The sequence below is a fragment of the Pseudomyrmex gracilis genome, unplaced genomic scaffold (assembly GCF_002006095.1).
Source record: "Pseudomyrmex gracilis isolate BER0280 unplaced genomic scaffold, ASM200609v1 scaffold_4, whole genome shotgun sequence".
NCBI lineage: Eukaryota > Metazoa > Arthropoda > Insecta > Hymenoptera > Formicidae > Pseudomyrmex > Pseudomyrmex gracilis.
In genome coordinates, this window is record NW_018020588.1 from 1,530,982 (window position 1) to 1,551,838 (window position 20,857).

At 33.5% G+C, this 20,857-nt stretch overlaps 3 protein-coding genes and 1 long non-coding RNA gene across 18 annotated transcripts in view; 2 read left to right on the forward strand and 2 right to left on the reverse strand.

Moving 5' to 3' along the window:
- Nucleotides 1-1,615, reverse strand: part of LOC109856114 (collagen alpha-1(XVIII) chain) — a 156,369-nt gene extending 154,754 nt beyond the window's left edge. For all 7 annotated transcript variants that reach the window (XM_020431065.1, XM_020431135.1, XM_020431062.1 and 4 more), the window contains exon 1: nucleotides 250-1,615. In XM_020431065.1, the coding sequence (XP_020286654.1) occupies nucleotides 250-260 (11 nt within the window). In that variant the 5' untranslated portion in view covers nucleotides 261-1,615. The remainder of the gene's footprint in view (nucleotides 1-249) is intronic.
- LOC109856166 overlaps nucleotides 1-2,996 on the forward strand; it is a 149,681-nt gene extending 146,685 nt beyond the window's left edge. Inside the window, exons 3-4 of one of the 2 annotated variants that reach the window (XM_020431147.1) lie at nucleotides 2,382-2,407; nucleotides 2,510-2,996. In XM_020431147.1, coding sequence (XP_020286736.1) covers nucleotides 2,382-2,407; nucleotides 2,510-2,545 — 62 coding nt within the window. In that variant the 3' untranslated portion in view covers nucleotides 2,546-2,996. Of the gene's footprint in view, nucleotides 1-2,381 lie in introns of both variants that reach the window. The other variant, XR_002250366.1, reaches the window with a different exon arrangement.
- Nucleotides 2,997-5,026: 2,030 nt separating this feature from the next.
- Nucleotides 5,027-19,188, forward strand: LOC109856046 (carnitine O-palmitoyltransferase 1, liver isoform). 8 transcript variants are annotated; one of them, XM_020430898.1, is made up of 18 exons: nucleotides 5,027-5,308; nucleotides 5,382-5,479; nucleotides 7,465-7,678; nucleotides 12,966-13,124; nucleotides 13,213-13,349; nucleotides 13,411-13,687; nucleotides 13,956-14,279; nucleotides 14,364-14,563; nucleotides 14,635-14,839; nucleotides 14,956-15,063; nucleotides 15,152-15,177; nucleotides 15,467-15,532; nucleotides 15,958-16,020; nucleotides 17,052-17,163; nucleotides 17,257-17,526; nucleotides 17,634-17,783; nucleotides 17,852-18,061; nucleotides 18,193-19,188. In XM_020430898.1, the coding sequence occupies exons 4-18, from the start codon at nucleotides 12,984-12,986 to the stop codon at nucleotides 18,289-18,291; spliced, it is 2,388 nt and encodes a 795-aa protein (XP_020286487.1). In that variant the 5' UTR covers nucleotides 5,027-5,308; nucleotides 5,382-5,479; nucleotides 7,465-7,678; nucleotides 12,966-12,983; the 3' UTR covers nucleotides 18,292-19,188. The 8 variants fall into 8 exon arrangements, with proteins under 8 accessions (XP_020286487.1, XP_020286479.1, XP_020286506.1 ...); XM_020430890.1 differs by lacking the exon at nucleotides 7,465-7,678 and having other exon boundaries at nucleotides 5,028-5,308; XM_020430917.1 differs by lacking the exon at nucleotides 7,465-7,678 and having other exon boundaries at nucleotides 5,028-5,192; nucleotides 5,336-5,479.
- Nucleotides 19,189-19,399: 211 nt separating this feature from the next.
- Nucleotides 19,400-20,665, reverse strand: LOC109856786. Its single transcript, XR_002250419.1, has 3 exons — nucleotides 20,554-20,665; nucleotides 20,331-20,392; nucleotides 19,400-20,228 (listed from the first exon to the last, which is right to left on the reverse strand). It is a non-coding gene; the product is annotated as an uncharacterized LOC109856786 (long non-coding RNA).
- Nucleotides 20,666-20,857: the final 192 nt, after the last annotated feature.

The following is a 20,857-nucleotide window of genomic DNA, read 5'->3' on the forward strand; positions in this document are numbered from 1 at the left end:
CATTTATATACGATAGTTATCAACTATCTAGAGCTTTCAACTCCAGCGAAAACTGACCCTCGAGTCACGGAGCATCAAAGACTTGAAACCGGAGATCACTAAAGTGGCATTTCCGTCTCTCGGCCGAGCGCCGGCCTACCTGTGGCTTTCGTTCACCCCTCGTTTACCCTTTAATTCACCTCGAGCCAATTATCACCCTTGGCTGAACGCTTCACACAAAACAGACTCATTCGGTTATTTTCTACTTACCTAAGCGGCATGTTGAATCACTCCATCGGCGTGACAGGTGGTTCAATTAATCAGACAGTCTTTTCTTTGCTTCCGGAAAATAGAGAAACAGATCGAAATCTCTTCGATGGACGATCACAGACTCAAATGTTATTTTCTTCTCAAACGCGCTCACGCGCTTCGCGACCGCTAATAATTTCGCGTCGAAAACTCTCGTGAGCCACGCTCTCGGCCGAAACAAGATCCGACGGTGGCGCCAATATCCAAGGTCGACCCGCAAGGTCACAGTCTTCTTCCGGGCCAGGCCAGCCGGTGCGATCGGAAACGACGATCGAGTCGAATCGCGCGCGTGCTCGTATCGAGCGTAAGTCTCGATGCGCGAGCAATCGCGCGTGCCTGCCGCCCCTCTGTCGCGTCCTGCAGCTTTCTCTCACGTCTTCGCGAAGATCCTTGTCACACACGCGCGATGTCCCACGATCTGCACCACGGTCCACCACTCACTGACAAGGGTCCCTTCGTGACACTTGCTACTTCCTTCTTGATTTTTCTCCCTCTCCTGCCGCCGGCTGCTCTCCTCCTCTACCGCCTCCGCCGGTGTCGTTCACGTCGTCGTCGTCGTCGTCGCCTCGACGCCTCGTGGTCACGATGCTCGGAGTCGTGTTGCTCGGAGCGCGTGTGACACTGATTTATGCCGATTTCATCAGCGACGGGCGCTAACGTTTACATATGGTTTAGCCACTTTCTCACCTTTGTGTTCTACGATATCTCGCTGCTCGTTCAATGTGACTGTGTTCGCTTGCCTTTTATTGCTCGTTCTAAATCGGCAAGGTCGTCACGTGGAGGCAAAAGAAACTGTTACTCGGCGGACAATGACAGCGGTGTCACGTGGCGGTGATACACGACGCCGGTATCAGACACCGTTGACAGGTGTGATCGGAAACTCGTACCGGTATCTTTCTCTCCTTTATTTCCAGTCACTTCTCGTGCCAGTCGCTCGACAATCTATTTTTATTTTTAATGTGTTAAAATTATTCTATTTTATGAGAAATAATAACTTCAACTTTGAAATCTTTTTAGTAACTCTATCGTAGATTACGATACTTATCATTTCTTATATTTTATTGCATAGATGAAACCTCTCTTTCCGAGCTGCTTAATTGACTTGTTTTGACGTGTCTTCTTTACACTTTTGAGTAGTATTATTCTTTCTGCTGAGAATTCTCTTCTGATCTGATAAAGTTTTTAAATAAATAAATGCGCGCGAAATTAATGATTCGTGTGTGACAAAGGAACCACAAAGTAACCACCGGTGCGAACGATCGCGCCGACACGATGGAACAGTAAGCCGTAGTCGGTGGCGGCTGATTCAAATTCACTCCCCACGTGGCGGCGACGGTGTCGTGCCTGAGACTGCCGCCAGTTCAACACCCACCGCCGGTCAATGCGTCGCCATCTCACGGCTCGCAGATTAACTACTTTTACCGCTGAGAATTCTATTCAAAAACATTGCCTTTAACATTACATTTTAACTAATCTTCTCCTCTAATTAAATCAACAGCGACAGGTTGTATTTTTTATAAGTATACAAATAGATATTCAAATTTTATTTTACAATTATATTTGCATAAAAGAGGAGAAAACTTTATGTGCAGAAAATAATTATGTTAGCACATAATGTAACATATAATGTAACAAAATATTCTAATAAAAATGTGAAAGGATGAAATACATTAGATGCTTTCAAATTCATTAATCATACGTGTTATGCGAACTTTAGCAACGAGTAAGATGCATGTGTCAACGTTAGCATGCTATAATACTACCCGCATCAATTTGGAGGATATACCATCTGATCCGCCACAATGTCAAGGATTTATCATCCGAATTGCATTCGTGCGGTTTGTAATATGATCTAAGATCCGGGTCATGCTCATAAAGCAGATCTTAATGTGAATCTGTTCTGAGAATGTATTCTATTCGCTCCGTCAATATCGTAAGGTCAAAGTCAAAATTAAAGTTAAATTTACTTAGAATATTATATGAGATAAAGTATTACACTGTATACTTATTAATTACAAAAAAATATTTTGATGTATTCTTGAAATATAAGTTAATATAAGTAAAAAGTAATTTTTAATGTTTTTTTTTTTCAGTTTTCTGTCAGTTGATCCACCTCCATGTGAGTTTGTTCCACTCATTCTTACACTCGTATAATGAACCGTGACATTTGGATGACATAGGTCTGATCCACGTGATTCGCGATGCGTTATTTCATGTTTAGCGATGGACTTGCTTTGACACCGAACATGCAAGATAATTTTGCGACCGCCGTACTACATAACCGTGTCGTATCGTCGCATCCCCATTTTACGATACATTTGAGACCACGAACGAGCAGGACGAGTTACAATTTTTTTCAATGCAAAAAAACATTAGTCCCTCGAAGAAGAACCGTCGCGATGTTAATTGAAATTGTAAAATGGCCGAGCCGACAACAACAAAGCGCCGTTCCCGCATTTACGTCCGTTCGTGTAATTTAGCGAGAGATTTCAGTAAGAAGCGTCGCAACATTTGGAAAGGAAAGAGAGCGAAATCGGTGAATAACGACGTGGGACAAAGTGTCGCGCACAGGTGCGCACCAAGAATCTCTGAAAATGCGGGAAAGGCAGAAGGTAGGAGGAGAGAGGTTGGAGCAATTTGTTTGGATCCGGTGAGATGCAGGTGAGATTAACCCTTCGTCGGCGTGCCGGAAAATTATTACGCTGTCAGTTTGAGCTACATCGATCGAATACGTGTCTTGTGACAAAATTGAACGTGGAAACATCTTTTCTTTTAAGACAATTAAAAACTATTACATTGAAAAAATATAGATATGCTACATATTAAAATTCTATTAAATGTATTGTATACAATTAATTATTATAAAATTAATGTTATTATTTTTTATACGTGCAGAAGTCTTACGTTTTTTTGTATGTGAGATGCAAAAAAGAAAGTTTTTAATTTATATTATATTCAATATGTGTAAACCTGATATAAATAATGTAGTAAATTCTCATTTCGTATCATACACACACACATCATATATATATCGCGACAGCATTCTCACGTTTTTTATATAATAGAATTATTGTAGAAAAAATAGTGAAGTAGCAATATACGTCTTGATGTAAATATAAATTTACTCTTGTTACAAGATACTGATTGGAGATTACCTTAGTAGCGTTTAAAGGGAAAAAGAAAAAGTCATTTGATTACATGAGCGGTAAGTTCCATTAGTAGAGGTAGCCGCGAATGGTCGAAGTCCATTTATTAGTTGAGCGGACAAGATCGTTACAGGGGTAAACTTTCACGAAGAAGAAGTTTCTAGCCGAACAACGCACGCTCGCTCGACCGTTCGGAGAGATTTGCACTTAGGCAACTTATTAACCCGGTTTAATCGTGCCCCGTCGAGTCAAACTCCTCTGATTGGTGCTGGATGACGTCGGCGTGCTGTTTAATCCCTGTACGGAGTCACGAACTAATTTCACGAACTACGTTTACAACGTCCTCTCAGTACGTTTGAGATCAGGATGGATTAAAGAACTACAACAAATCTCACCTGTGTGAGAATCGATTATACATGCTTCGCGTACTTTTGTACGTAAAGAACATGGAAATATTTCTTGTCTGCTAATTTTCTTCTTTTAATAAATTATATATAAACATTTTATACATGTAACAGACATGTAATTATATTCTTTTTTAATTTTAAATTAGATGTGATTTACAAATTTCTTGTTATGTTGACAGATCAATCAATTTGCATGTTAACAGCTAGATCGCTTTTCGACTACAGACAAAGCCTCTCAAGACAGATTCTGCAATCGACAGTTCCCCATTAAACTCTAACGAGCATATCAAGTCTTGTCGCAAACAATGACTGATTAAATCTTCTATTCTGTTAGTATGGAACATGTTTTTGAGTGTGAGAGAGAGAGAGAGAGAGTGTGTGTGTGTGTATCTGTCTGTCTCTCTGTTGTGCTTTCAAAGTTGTCTATATAACATATCTAAAAACTATGCATGTTTTTTAACAAGAGTCAGAAATAATTAAAGAGGTAAATAGATAATAAATATCTTTAATAATCTCTTAATGTTTTTTAATCATATTGAATGTAATAAAATTTTATAATATATTTTCAAGAAAAAACCGTATATATATATGTTATTTTGACAGTATAACAATATGTAATAGTATCTATGTAAAAAGACACGAAAAGAATTTCTTTCGATTTAGTTTGTATTTTTCGCAATTATTATCGTCTCACGCACAAATATGTGAATGTCATGTAAAATATTGCATGTAGGTATCCTATCAATTTGAAAGTGCTACATTGACATTTATCGACAGTAAAGTAGATGTAGCATGGATTCAAACCTTACATTTTTATCATCCACATTGTTTATGCTTGAACGTCGCATCGTAGTTCTTACTTTTGTACATGTACGGCGCTGAAATCAGCAGCCGAAAGGGACACAAAAATAACAAAGATAGAAAGTCAGTAATGTTATTGGTTAGGGATACCAATGTCGCGCATGCGTGTTTAGTTTTGTCGCGTACATCAAAAGCCGCGTTCCGATATTCACTACCAATACTAAAAATCTACATTTCACGTCACATATGCTATGAATTCTTAGTACTGGCAGTAAACATCGGAACGCAGCTAAAGATACAGACAAGAAGTTGCGCTACTATATGCACGTGTGCAAGTTTTTCCCCCTACTTCCTTCACACTATTTCGTAAACTGCGATGCATGTATGGAGGCCTTAATACTTTGCTTCGAGAGAGAGAAGGAGTTCCCACTCGTACGTACTACATTCTCCTACTTCGCCGCAGCTACTGGATAGCTAATCAGTGGCAGCTCCTTTCCCTCTCACAAAGCGAATTATCAAAGGCTTATGTATATCTCGGTGCCGTTACCTTGTAAGTAGTGTGGTTCAGTGCGTTTTAGTTTCTACAGCTGTTTGTGAGCTAGTGGTGTTTTTTGATTCTGCGATTTAATACTCGCATAGCGGACAATATACAGACAACATAATACGGTATAACAGAGTGACTTTTTCTAACAGATCTAAACGTTTCTACATTATTTTGTCGTCAAATCGTGTGCTGCAGGTCTTTTCGCATCAACGAGAAGCCCCATATCGAGCTGAAACCACGTATTTGTTCATACACCAGATCTACTGACAACATTTGCGTATACACCTTCGTTGGTGAGTATGTGCATGTATTACGTGGCACGCCGTTGTCGACGGCGATTTTTTTCATACTAACGAAATCGTCATCTATTATTAGAAACCCATGCGAGAAAGCACTGACTTACTTTTCGGCTCGGAGGCGCGGCTTACACGCCTTCATTTCCAACCAATCGCCTTCGTTTGACACGTCCGTGTTTAAAGAACTTGCGTTTCTTTTTCTCTTGCTCGGAGATATAATATTGATAATGTCTCTTTGCGATAAAAATTACATGTTTTTTTTTGTCACCTTATTTTTTAATCTCGATCTCGATTATTTTTAGCATTTAATTAGCACACATGTATAATTTTTAGAGAAACGTATAAATTGACTTTCTGAAAAAGAAAACATTTATTATATATAGAAGGAATTAGTTTTTATTTTACAGAATATATAATTGTGTAACTCCGACTTACATTTTACTCTAAATTACATGTTACTCAAAATAGTTGACCAATATGTAGCGCTGTTATTAGTACAAATGTACGTGTGTGTATTTTTCCATGTGACATACGGAAAAGTTTATTTGTTATTTCGACTTATCACGTGCTGAAAAATAATTCACACGATTTTTTGTTTTTGGACGTCACATTTTGATATGACGAAGATATCTTTACGTTAGTTCAAATGAATGCGATCTTAAAATATCCGGTGTTGGACCTCGTGCTTTTCTTAGGGTCAAAGTCCGCTTTCTGAAACAAGATTTTCTAACTGGAACGCGATCAACACGCTTATGTTGCACGCAATAGGCGATTGCACTTTTATGGCTATCCAGACAGCTCGTATCGCATGCAGTCAAACGAAGTGATTACTCAAGCAAAAAAAAGAGAAAAACGTACTTTTTAATTTGTTGTTCTTGTTATTATTTAATAAAAATTTTTATATTATTATAGTTTTATATACATATAACAAAAGTAGACAATTTTGCAAATGATGAAATTCTTTTAAATACAAAACTGTTTTCAGCAAACTTATCGATTAAAACATATTTAAAAACGAATTTTGTAATGTATTGTGATCACATCTATTGGCTTCTTAAAGTATTTCTTCTACTTCTAAATTTCTGTGATTTTATTTGAATATTTAATGAAATATATGTAAAACATTATATAACATATATTTTGTTTATTTTACTTTAGTCTTCTTAAATTTTTTTGGCCTCTCCTAAGCGGAACGTGACATTTGCATCATCGAGGCACGCATAATGAATCGACGTGTATAATAATGCAACGTAATAAGTTCTCTCTTTAATTTCTTTTTTCTTCTCTCACTGTGATTATTGTGACGGCAATACAATCACTGATATCAACGACCGTGCAATTAACCTTTCGTAATAAAATTACGTTTTTTTTTTTTTTTGGAGTGCTTAAAACATCACTGTGATTTAGTCGTGAAACGTCACGACTAAACCAAGTTTGTATGTACGAAGAAAAATCAGATTAAGTTTTCAGTTATGAAAATTATACTTAAAAATATGAAATTATTAATCAAGTAATTTACTGACTTGTGTTTCAAACAATTTGAGAAAAACAATGTCGATTATTTATTGATTGTGTTTTTGTAAACAATTGCTGTGAGCACGTGATGACATGCGATACTTACCTTGGAAGTCGTCAATATCTTTCGCGAACGATTCAGTGGTTAAAATAACAGCAAAAACTTATTATCGTCGTTATCATTTTTTTAAAAGTCAATGTCCTCAAAAATAATTGTATCATGTAGAGTATACAAACAAACTTAAACATGCGTCATCATAATATAAGATACACAAGATTTTTTACTCTTTTTGCTCATAAGTTAGAAAAATGAAAAATAAGTTTTAGAGTTTTTTCATCAAAATTTATATATGAAATTTACATAAAAACATATGTTAAAAAAGTAAGTTTTATAAAGCTTCAAATGCTTGTATATATTTTTTTTTTCAATTGGAAATTTTGAAGAGTCTAGTTTATTTGATTTATAGTAAAATATCCGCTCGTGAAAATTTCAAAATAAGGAAAATGGCCAATGCGAGCAAACCTGGATGTTGTTGGTGAATATGTTTATTAATAATGGTCACAGATGTTTCGATCCACTTTGGGATCTTCCTCAGTGACAGTCTGAGTAAAAGCAAGGAGTCCGATCAGCGTGTGAGATATCGTATAAAGCAATTCACACGATGATTGTCAATATTGGTGGTAAGTCAAAATTTAAAATTCTTAAACCATGACACGACACCGAAAACATTTTTTTATTTGATTTTATTTAATGGCGTTTTTATTTTGTTGAACCGTATTGTTTAGATATACAAAACCTCGTTTATCCGGACTGATCAAGAGACAAGATAGTTTGGATAACCGAGGTCCAACCTCTATTGTACGGACTATCAGCTCCTATAATACAAATTATCGGTCTGTATAATAGAGGTTGGGCCTCAAGTCACTTCGGATAAACAAGGTTCTACTGTGTATATATGTATATATATATATATATATATGTAGCAATCGAGACTGAGAATTGATACGAAAAAAACGTATTATCTTGATAAACGTTCGTCTGAATAACGAAAACACGAGATAGAGACTAGTTCTTTCAGTTGATTAACACATGCGTCACATTTATGCTACGTTCAAAGTCCAACACAAAATGCTGACATACCAATTGTAATACAGAATTTAATATTGGTTAGGTGAATTAAAATGGATTTAAATAAATCAAATTTGCATTCAATAAACATATATTTGAAGTAAAATAGATTTGTTTTTTAGCACTGATAAGTTTTAAGTTTAAGTAAACATTGATTTTATTTGTTTTTCCCAACCTTGCATAATTCTGCGAATTGAGATACAGATTTTTTTCGTAATTTACGTAAAGATATTTTCAAACAATTTTTCATTTTCACACGCTCTTGTATAAAGATGCGTAAATATACTATACATAAGGCTAGTGATAAGTATCTGAAACGACACATAGCGGCAATGGATCATGTATATTCTCCGTATCTCTCTGCATTTTTCTCTTGTTATTTTATAGAGATGTCTCTCATATGTATATATGTATGGGAGATACGACACGGGAAGATACATAATAATATATGTTACATATACATCTCTTAACAAAAGGCAATAAACATGTCTGTCATTCGGTTTCAATCTAGATCTCTGCCTAAATCATTTTTTTATTGATCAAATTCCAACTTTTTTTACGCGTGTTTTAATTCTCGACATATTATAGTTGGGATATGGACTTTAAAAGACGGTTGCACAATGAAGCAATTACCTCGCAGTTAGTTGCGATTTCTAATTATTTTTGATGACGTGCACATTCGTTTTTTATGTACGAATGTTGTCTAGTATGCCATATTATGTTGATTGCATATAGTAAACATGATAAGCGAGCGTAATACGCTTCTTACATCTCTTTGTCATTAAACGCAACAATTGTTTTTATCTTATCGTAAAGCACGATATTTTATGCGCTCTAGGTTCAGTTTTTATCGCTCTGATGACGCGTTTATGCAAAATAGTGATACATTTTGAATTTGTGGAAGAAGTGAGAAACGTTTGCGCAAACACTTCTGACGTAACAAATGAAGTTTTATATTCCGATCGCAATTATCAAATAATGAATTTAAATAAAAATGACATCAACAAACGTTTTGTTTGCTTTCTTATTTTATTAGTTTTGTTATTTACAATTCTTACGAGCATTACATAATATCGCGCGAAAAGCCGTAATGTAATATCTAAAGAAACAATCGATTTTGGACAGTCTGTCTGTTTTCTTCACATATTTCTAAAATTTGATAAATGGACTGAGATATAGATCATTTTAGCTATTGAATTTTCAGTTAACCGTTATTTTCAGATACCGTTTCAATAGTTCTGCTGGAAGTTACACAATGTTCTTCAGAGGACATAAGTTTGCAAACGAAAACAAAGTGATATGTTGTTGTCTGTATACTTACATAGGCTGTATTCTAAAATCTGTTTTATATTTCTTACCTGCAACAGTATCTGTTAGAAGACCGTTGTGTGTCACATTGCGTCGACGATACGATTGAATTTGGAGTAAACTCGTGATTGAGACGCGCTCGTCATGAGTTGTCCGATAAGAAAAATATGATGGTAACGAACAAAATAACATTCGACGTTTCGTTGCGTGCATTTACAGCACATGTCTCGATCACGATCGGTTCGAAGATTGTTTCTATATTTTTACAATCTATGCAGATAATAATGCCACTTATCATTTATACTTATCATATATTCACTATTGCATTATGTGAGTCAACTATCATTCGTTAATGACGATCGATCAACTACTCACTCGAGTCATATTTTTTATATTTTTTATATTTTTTGCGTAATAACAGTGTTAATTTCATAACAATAAAAGTTAATATAACTTCTTGTTTCTTTGACCATCACAATTTAATCTCTGGAGTGGATATATCCAGAAATCTTAAATGCTCTCTCTCTCTCTTTCCACTTGTTTAAAACTATGTATACAGACATGTCTTATGTTATGTGATCTTTTTACACACACACACACACACACACATATGTATATATAAAGTGAGCTCTCTAAGCTAATAGAATATTTCGCTTATAACATAAGTCGTCCTATTATACATATGTTCTTTTATCACTGACGAAATTACTTTACTTATCTAAACGCATTTGTAAACAAGTGTTCTACCGTATGTTTACGATGTTTGCTAAGCAATTTGCGAATGTGGACTTTTTTGCTTCAAAAAAGTAGTTTATCTTTTAAAATATTACTTCTTTTTTTAATTAAAAAACAGATCAACTTGAATTTCTTCTGATTTATTTAGAGCGCAAACAAATACTACCCTCCTTAGCTAAAATATCCTATCTAGCATATCGGAAGAATTGAAAAAACTAAGGTTTTATTTTTTTGTTTGTGTCATCAGCAGTTAGAACAACTAAGTTAAACACTTTTTGGACGTCTAATAAAGCCTTTAGGACTTTCTATCTTTATTTAGAAGATGGAACATGTGTGGAACTTTCAATACTTTTATATATTTTGAAAACTGCAAAAATGCGAGATAGGACATTTTTAACTAAGGACGGCAGAATAGAAGTAAGTATGTCTCGTATCTTATCGAGATGATATTATTTGTAATGTTACGCGTTATTAAACCTCATATTGATACGGAAATATCTTAAGATACGTATTGAAATTTTGTGTGTCGACACGTGCGCAGAAAAAACAGTAATCTTTTCACTTTTTTTGTATTGTGTGTGATTGTGTTTTATATATAATTCACGATGTGTGTTTGTATGCGAATATTAGAGTTTCACAAAGAAAGAATAAGATTTTATTTGTTAACACCAGTTAAAAACGAACTTTGCGACGGACATCAATATTGATACATTATAATTGTGAGTTGATTGACGTCAGAATAAAACGCAGCATTTCGACCGCGCATATGTCTTTTTGAATAAATATCTATTAGAATGTGTACACAAAATTATTGAAATACATGAAAATTTATCACGGTCGATCGATTGACGCGTAGAATAGATTTTTCTGCAAAATCTATCATACTTATTTTTAATTATGGATCCCAACGAGAACACAAGACAAATGCCCAATAATCGGACATTAAAGAAATAATTGTTATATGTCACATATACAACTAACTTGTTATAATTAATTTTTTTTAAACAAATGTCCGGCTGGCATTTCTCGTCCTGGTTATTGGAACACTTATCTCTTTGCACATTCATTAAAAAAACATTATACATTAAAAATAATTATATATTACGCCACGCGATATAAAGAATACATTGAATTGATGAAAATTAAAAACTAGCTTCCAACAAAGAACACTATTAGCGATACGTTACCGATCGAGATGACAATCGAAGATCGAAACAACAGAGATAACGAACAGTAGAATCGTTGACTCAATTTGACGTCTCTACCAAAAAAACGTGTTAATTAGATTGTTGCTAGTTTCATTAAAAATCATGGATGGAAAGTTCTGTCGCAATTATATAGAATCTAGAATAATTCACCGATTAAACAAATACGTTTCGCGATATAGAAACAACATGATAGATCTGAATGTGTTGAGAGATTGTACGCAATTACTAAGTTTATTGCGACTCTTTCAACCGGACGAGTCGTCGTTCAAAGTCCAAGGTTATTAAGCACACGTTCATCGAGAATGATGGTTCGTACCTGGTATTTTGCGGGACAGTAATAACGCAAGAATCGAAACTTTCGATACGCTGATGATTCTTTCAATCAGCCATTTTTTCACAAAATATATATATATTTTTTTAATATTTCTACATGTGCGACAAAATTATATCTGAGAAGCGCGCGGTATAATCGTTTACAGTTTCATATCGAGATTTATAATTGTGATATTCTAGCTTGATATAATTGTGTTTCGTATTATATTATTATTCACTTTGAATTATCATCTACATTTGAAATTGCCGTCATCGCCCAAATATTCTTCTTTGTTCTTATCTTTCTCTCGACCGTGACTCAAGTGAAAATCGAGTGAAACGTGCAGCAGACAGACTTTCTATCTCGCGTGCGCACGTAGCACACGAGCCGAAATTAAATATCTACATTACAAAATATCATAATATGCAAGAATAGTACCACAATGTTAATTCATATGTAACACTAATCTAATTTGTTCTAACGTTTTGCACTTCGCAATCAGGTATATTACGTTTCACATCGCACCTTTTACTACGCAGCGACCGCGATTTTAACTTAATACAATTTAGGTAAATGCCGATTTTAGAATGATATTTTAGAAATGAAATTTTTATGTAGCTGTAATTAAGAAAAAAATACGGAACAGGAGAAAAATAACGATAAAAGTTACGCAACAGCTTAGTGCCAACTGTAAACGCGCAATCTCTCGCACAGGTGGTCTTTCGAAAGTTGTGTGGTTGTACGCATGACCTCCGCAAAGTTACTTCGTCGCTGTAAACGGCGACTTGGCAGTAAGTACACCGAACTTACTGTCATACAATGTGTTTTTGCCAGCTTGGCACGATCTACGATGCGTTCGCGCACGCGTGCGCGCCGCAATTGTGACTTTAAGTAAGGTCAACTGGCGCATCTGCGATGTACCTTGCATCGTTATCGCCACAACGTGACCGTGTAAGCTCATCTTCACAACGAGGTCGTTCTTCTTCCGTCGTTTCCGGCCGGAAAATGTTTTTTTTCTTTTTCAGATTTCAAATTTAAGAGAGACACTTCGATTCAATATTGAAGTAATTTTTCGTAACACTTTAACACAACTCTTCGTTTATAAAACTCTTGGTTTTATACTTATTTGTAATTTTATGCAAAACCTAAGAGAAAGTTATTATTTTCTTATGATTAACTCTTTAATCTTCGAATTCTTACACTTTGTGCGAGAAATTAGTAGCTGAAAATTTGTAAATAGAATTTAATGTTAACATAAATATTTTATTCTTATAGAAAATCTCTTAACGCGGAATGGCGGAAGCTCATTCGGCAGTAGCGTTCAGCTTTTCGATAACTCATGAAGGATGGGCCGTAAACTTCGATCGGGAAGTACTCCACTTGGTGTGGCTGTCCGGCGTACGATCGTGGAAGAAGAGATTCTTTCGATTTCAGGTATGGCATTTATACTTTCTTTCCGAAAACAATATATTTATACAACTACATCTAATGGCATACGCACGCGTATGTATCATTTTTTCAGAACAATCTGAAAAGCGGCGTTTATCCGGCTTCTTTGGAAAGTTTGTGGGTTACTGTGATTATGGTGACAGCGATACACTTTGCCGGCTACAAAGTTCCATATGATCTCGTTGGAAAAGTCTCACCCTATCTATCCGGGTAAGTTTTGGCACAAATTAACAATCATGTTCAAATTGATAATCGTCTTTTTTTGTGACAGATCTTCCATGCTCGCACACCTGGCAGGTTCTTTTGTGGTTGCGCTGTTATTATGGCTGATGTGTATTTACATGATTCGGTACACGCTAAAGCTGTTACTTATGTACAAAGGATGGATGTATGAGTCGAGAGACAAAAATCGCAAGGTGTCGTTTTTAACGCGGTGCTGGGTCATTCTGGTGAAAGTATTCTCCGGTTGGCACAGACCCATGTTGTACAGCTTTCAGGGTTCACTACCGCGATTGCCGCTGCCATCGATATCCGATACTATGAAACGGGTTAGAACATAGCCAATAATATTAGAGACATTGCACAATTCGTAATCTTCATGCACGTTTATATAAATCGAATTTAATATTTCGTCCACGTATGTTCTATGAAGTACAATATTTTTGTGTTTTTATTAGTTTTCTTTTTTTCTCGTAAAACGTTTCCTTATTAGAGATAATCATTACTTGTTATACATTGATCTTAGAATATTTTTACTCTTTTCGTTGTTTCTCTTTGCTTAACATTGTAGATAAAACATGTTGTATATTTGAATAGTATCTGAGAAGTGTACGGCCGCTATTGGACGACGAAAATTTTAGTCGTATGGAGAAATTGGCCAACGAGTTCGAAAATGGTATTGGTGTGAAGCTGCAGCGTTACTTGATACTCAAGTCTTGGTGGTCCACGAATTATGTATCCGATTGGTGGGAAGAATATGTTTATTTACGCGGCCGATCACCTCTCATGGTTAACTCGAATTTCTATGGTATCGACGCTATCCTTTCGCGTCACACGGATGTGCAAGCAGCAAGAGCCTCAGCCGTCATATATTCTTGCTTGCAATATAGACGTCTTATTGAACGTCAAGAATTAGAACCAGTTAGTGATCTCTTTTTATCATTTCATATATTCTTTTCATTTATTTACATGTTTTGTTGCATCGACAAAAATGCGTATTTTTAGATTTTAGTACAAGGAATAGTACCGCTGTGTTCTTGGCAATATGAAAGAGTATTCAACACCACGCGTATTCCGGGAATTGAAGTTGATAAAATTGTGCATTATCAAGATTCGAAACATATCGTAGTATATCATAAGGGCAAATATTTTAAAGTTCTAATTTATTATCGAAACAGAATTCTTCAAGCCTGCGAAATAGAACTGTAAGTTGTTATAATTTTTATATTTCCATGTGTTCCTATATCACAAAATGTGCAACAACGTTGTTTTACAGTCAACTTCAACAAATATTAAACGATACTTCAACACCGTCAGATGGAGAAGAGAAATTGGCTGCGTTAACGGCTGGTGAAAGAACCGCCTGGGCACGGGCTAGAGAAGAATTTTTTGCAAAAGGTGTGAATAAAGCTTCCTTGGATATTATTGAGAAAGCCGCATTTGTAGTTGCGTTGGACGATATACCTTATGAATATAATCCGGTATGTTGTCTAATTAATAAAATTAAATATTTTTTTTAACAGAATATGAATATTATATAAAACATTTGTAGATAAACAAATATATAATTGTTCTTATCCTACACTTTGTTATTTAGGAACACCCAGAAAAACTAGATCATTACGGCAGGATTTTATTACACGGAAAAGGATACGATCGATGGTTCGATAAATCTTTTACATTATGCGTGGGAAACAATGGTAGAGTAAGTAGTTTTACACATTTTTATAACACAATTATAAAAAACTGATCAGTATATCGATCTTGTTTGTAAAAATAATTTCTTTTCACAGATTGGTTTCAATGCCGAACATTCATGGTGAGTATATCTTAGTTGAATTACACATAAATAATAAAGTAAATAATTTATAATCATCAAAAATTATCGTATACACAAAAATAAGGAAAAAAATTAATTTACATATATATAATTACAAATATGTTTCACATGGAGACAAACATAGAGCAAATTTATATTACGTGAATAAATAAAATTGTATAATTTTAATAATATACATATAAACAAGGAGTCACATACACACATACTACGCAGTTAGTTTAAGTTTATATTGAATAGCATCACATATATAATGATAAGTAATGAGCAGGGCAGACGCTGCGGTCATGTCGCACTTGTGGGAATACGTGGTATGTTCGGAGTTCATGGACGGACAGTAAGAATTATAATTTATATAGCTTTTATATCTTATACTTTGCATTTCTATCTCTTTTTCTATCTCTGAAAATTAACTGTTGTATAGTGTTATTTGTTTGGTGGATGTCATAAACTTTTCTATGACAGTAGATTGAATTGCAACGCACATACAATAACACACACATACACACACACACACACACACACACAAAATGTATAATCTTTTTCTATAGACAAATGACTTCAACAAAATCTTTAGTGTCTGTGAGCTCTCTTTACAGCAGTCAGTAAAAATCTATGGGGTTCTTGCTATACCTATGTTTCAGTCTCCTATATCTTATTTTTTTTCCTGAAAATTACCTTTCTCTGGATACTGATGATGACCGTTATTCTTCCTTCTTCTAGTACTTTAATTTTAATTTTTCTTCTTGATATTCTTATTAGGGCTGATGCACCGGTGATGGGAACTCTATGGGAATTTGTTATTGCTGCTGATTTCGAAAACGGGTAATCGTCTTCGTGTAACATTTCAAGTTGCAAAGGGCATAAATTATTAATAATCATAAATTATTATCATTTAATCATTTGCGCGAATTGTTGTTATTCCTAACGATTATATAAATTTTGCCGTGTTATGATTTCTATAATTATTACCCTTCGCACTTCTATGATTTAAATAATTTTTTATAAATTTGACACATATTTGACTGCCAATTACGAAATATCTCGTAATTGACGATCTCTTTCTGGACGCCGGGATGCAAATTATTTCATAGTATGTTCTAATGCAGGAACAAAATCGGCGGCATCTCGTACATATATATAATGCGAGATGCGTTTAGCTAGAAACATTGTGGCAGTCAATGTGTTAATCTTGCTGCACATGAAACTATGCTAAGCTACATATGTTATATGTTTGTTGATCATTTCTGCATTTTAAGAATGTATATCTATACGGTTATCGTTAGGTATCTAGTTAGCATATCTAGTTGCAAGAAGTGTATGAATAATAAAATGCTTTGTATGTGCATGGCACACTCTAGAAATAGTATTTAGAAAGTAAAGAATGATCAGGTTTAGAATAAAAACATTGACTTTTAATATCTTTATATATTGTTGAGCGAATTTTTATTGTTATCAAATGTAATCTCATTTTTTTCTTTTTCTTTCTTTCTCTTTAATCTGTCATATTGAAGATATTTGTCGTAATGATGCTTTTGTACTTTTCTGTCAAAAATATCGCTAATACATCTTTTATTTTATCCACCCGTACTTATGTAATAATAAACACAATTTTGTAAACATTTTTTTTTTAATTTTTTTTGAAGTGAAGTAAGTAATAAAAGAGAATTAGAGAAGAGAAGAAAAAAGCAGACTACTTCTAAAATGAAATTTAATTTAATCTGATGATTATATACTTTCTGAATACCTTTAGCTTTTGCATAATTAGCTTTTTTCTGTATATCTAATATATAATCTAATTTAATTATATTTCATTATCTGACTTGTTATAAAATGAATAATCTGTATCTATCTAGATATAAAGATGGACATACTACGGGTACTCCGGAATTTACACCTCCAGCTCCGACTCGATTGCAGTTTGATATGGATACTCGATGTATCGAAGCCATTGAGCGATCGTATCGGGTAACAATTATAGTTTTTATGCTATATTATATTTAAGCACAATATATTTAACACTTTTATCGTGATTACAAAACTTTCTCTGTTATTTAATAGGTAGCACACGGTATATTAAATGACGTTGATTTGCGTATTTATGTGCACGATGCTTATGGTAAAGGCCTGATGAAAGCTAACTTCATATCACCAGATGCTTACATACAAATGGCATTGCAATTGGCGTATTACCGCGATGCCGGAAGATTTAATTTAACTTATGAAGCTTCCATGACGAGATTATTCCGTGAAGGTAGGACAGAAACAGTCAGGCCTTGCACCATCGAATCTACGAAATGGGTCAAATCAATGGAGGACGAAACAATAACGGTAATCATGAAATAATCAGTGATAGAATTTTTTTATCTTTTTCTTTTTTGATTATATTTGTTAAATTGAAAAGATTTTTTTTTATTATTTAATTTTTTCTTCTGTAGGTAGAGAAAAAAATAAATCTGCTGATGGATGCGGTGGCACGACATCAAAAAGGTTATCAAGATGCTATGTGTGGCAAAGGAATCGACAGGCATCTATTCTGCTTATATGTAGTGTCAAAGTACTTAGAAGTCGATTCGCCGTTTTTGAAGGTAAGTAATCTTTGCAATCATTTTATACAATAATTATGATAAATATTTTACGATGTTTTTTATTGTAGGAAGTTCTAAGCGAACCGTGGAGATTATCGACATCGCAAACTCCGCACGGCCAAACTTCAAAATTAGATTTGAAAAAATATCCAAACTGTATTTCAGTAGGTGGTGGATTTGGGCCAGTTGCTGATGATGGATACGGCGTTTCATATATAATCGCCGGAGAAAATATTATATTTTTCCACGTTTCTAGTAAACGATCTTCGTCAAGAACGGTAACATTTTTTCTTCCTTTTTTCTGCTTATTTTATATTTATAACGTACAGATATATATATTTGTTTTTGTTGCAAAAATAATTGCGCGCGCGTGTGTAAGTATAAGATAAAATAATTTGAATATTTATAGGACTCTGCTAGATTTGCGAAAAACATAGAGACGGCACTTGGAGATATGAGAGATTTGTTACAACAAAGAAAGAAAATTTATCAAAATGGATCTACGTAACTTATTTTTACATGCGCAAACACGGGTGTTCTAGTGCAAACTTTACACGATTATACTGGAATTTATAACGTAAAATAAGTTTCTTTTGACATATGGAGGGTTTTTATAACATGTAACATAGATATAATTTAATTCAGAAAGTTTTTGAAATTTTCATACACATTACTATCAAGTTCAAATATCTGATCATAAAGTTCTATATATAATACAAACAGTACTGCGTAATAAAGATTTTCATAAAATTGTTTTTAAAGTCACTATACATATATACATATATATCACATTTTTTCAAGTGACACACATTTCTATTTAATAATCATTTATAAATTTAGAATCTTATGCATGATTGTTGCAAACAATTGCACGACAAATATGTGCACAAAAGTACAAGTATTATAAATCACTATTACGTGTGCAATATTGCAATTTTAGTATTTGATAATAACTTTGTATAATACCAGATTATATTATTGATATATTGTAAACTTATTGAAACTCTTCTTTTTACTTTTGTATTAATTAAAAAAAATAATCAAAGTCAATTTATAAAATTTTAATAACTGAACTTTTTAGAGACTTTTATGATATATGATGTAATGAAAAAAGTAAATATCTCTGAAAGAAGTAAATATCTATGGTAGAACTTAACGTGGAAATTATATATACATTTTGATTTGTGTAATTTGATTATTACTTAATGATATATAGATGAAAAATTATGAATACTATGTGATCATCTTTAATTTTGTCTTACGAATAGACATGTAAACGATGCCATATATTGATATGTGCAACTTATCAATGCAAAGTAGTTCTATTATAAATAAATAGTAATTGTAAGCACAGTGTGTTTTATACTTAGAGAAGAAAAGCGAAAATATATATTCTTTCCATTTATATGTTAAATATTGGTGCTTTTAAAATGTTATTGGTGTGGAATTATGATTAGTTATTGAGATTTAAGTTAAAAGATGCAGAGAGAATATAATGTTTAAAGATAAATAGATAAAAAAGAAACTTATATATATATTTTAGAAGAAAGATATAAATATTTTATGCCTTTCAGAGTGTAATCTTTTTTATATACTTTGCAATAGTTATTAATAAAAGTTTTGACAATTATTGTAAAAGATTTATTAGAAATTATTTATAAAATTATCAAATAAATTTTATCCTTTATTTCTAGACTCTAGAAAGAGCAACTATTACAAATAATTTAAACAGAAACGATTTCTATGAAGGTCACAAATTACTAGATTAACTTACAAGAAATAATTTGCAAGATTAAAATATTTTGATTCAAAGTATCTAAACTCGAAAATTTATATATATATATATATATATATGTAATTATATATATGTGTAAGTAATTACATATGTGTACAGATATATACTGGCAAGAAAAGAATTCAGAGTTTTAAAAACACTAGAATTTGTATTTCTCTATATTGACGATTGTGTGTATTACAATTCTTATACCATTTATTAATACACTTTTTTATACAGAAACTGTATTTCATTTTTGTACACAAAACACGTAACATTGACTTATAATGTATGATTATAAATAAATTGCAATTGTTTAGTAACAATATTTGTAAATATATTTATATACTATATGTATGAACCTATGAAAAACAAAGCAAGCTTTCAAAAATATATATCAAGAATATACACTAGCACACAAATAACACATATATATATATATAATTTAGATCTATGATTTTTTAACATCTGTCTTGTGAGGTTGTGTATGAACTTTTACTTTCTCTTGTTTTGAAGTTCGATGCTTGTTTGCTATTACTGCATTTCGTAATGTTGAGTGAAGAAATCTTTTGTTGACTGTTTCTTTAGGTTTCACCCATCCACTAGGCCCCATTATTTCAGCTCTTCGTGCACCAAGTTTGGCTTCTTCTAATAAAGCTTCAACCGCAAGCCTATATAATATTTACCAGTGATCTATGTTTTTATATAAGCTTGCTTTTTATAGAATAATATATCAGTTATTCGAAAACATTTACAGATATTTATAAAATTACCTGTTCAATGTTTCATCATCCATATTTACTTTGGAATATTTATATCGTTTTACGAGTCCTTTCTTTACAACAAGAAAAAACAAATAATTAATACACAATATTGCATATAAGTCGTACGTTGATTATGTATTGAACGTGACAATGTTGCATGTAATATATTTAGAGTTTTATATTCAAACATCGCATATAATACCAACAAATATATTCAGTATAAATATCTTACCGATTCGCACGTTGTGCGGAATAACAGATACCGTTTCCGTGATAACTGGTGCTTGTGATATCTAACCCTAACCTGATTTCATGATGTCAAAAGACAAAAGCTTTACGTAGAATGAAGCATTTGTAGCGCAACTTGGACCGCTACCATCATGGTTACTATAGGCAGAGAGAAGGTTGGTTTGGTGCTCTTTTGGCTCAGTGGACCTATAAAGCTAGTCCACACGTCATTCTACGTCTTTTTGATGATAGGTTTAAAACCGTGGACTGGGTTCCTGACGCCAACCCACGGAGTTGTATATTTGTTT

What these genes read in the sequence shown, in the direction of transcription:
- LOC109856046 (XM_020430898.1), top strand. Translation starts at nt 12,984, where the DNA reads ATGGCGGAAGCTCATTCGGCAGTAGCGTTCAGCTTTTCGATAACTCAT. An exon ending in GTCTCACCCTATCTATCCGG is followed by an intron (nt 13,350 to 13,410) that starts GTAAGTTTTGGC and finishes TTTTTGTGACAG; the next exon opens with ATCTTCCATGCTCGCACACC. An exon ending in CCATTGAGCGATCGTATCGG is followed by an intron (nt 17,164 to 17,256) that starts GTAACAATTATA and finishes GTTATTTAATAG; the next exon opens with GTAGCACACGGTATATTAAA.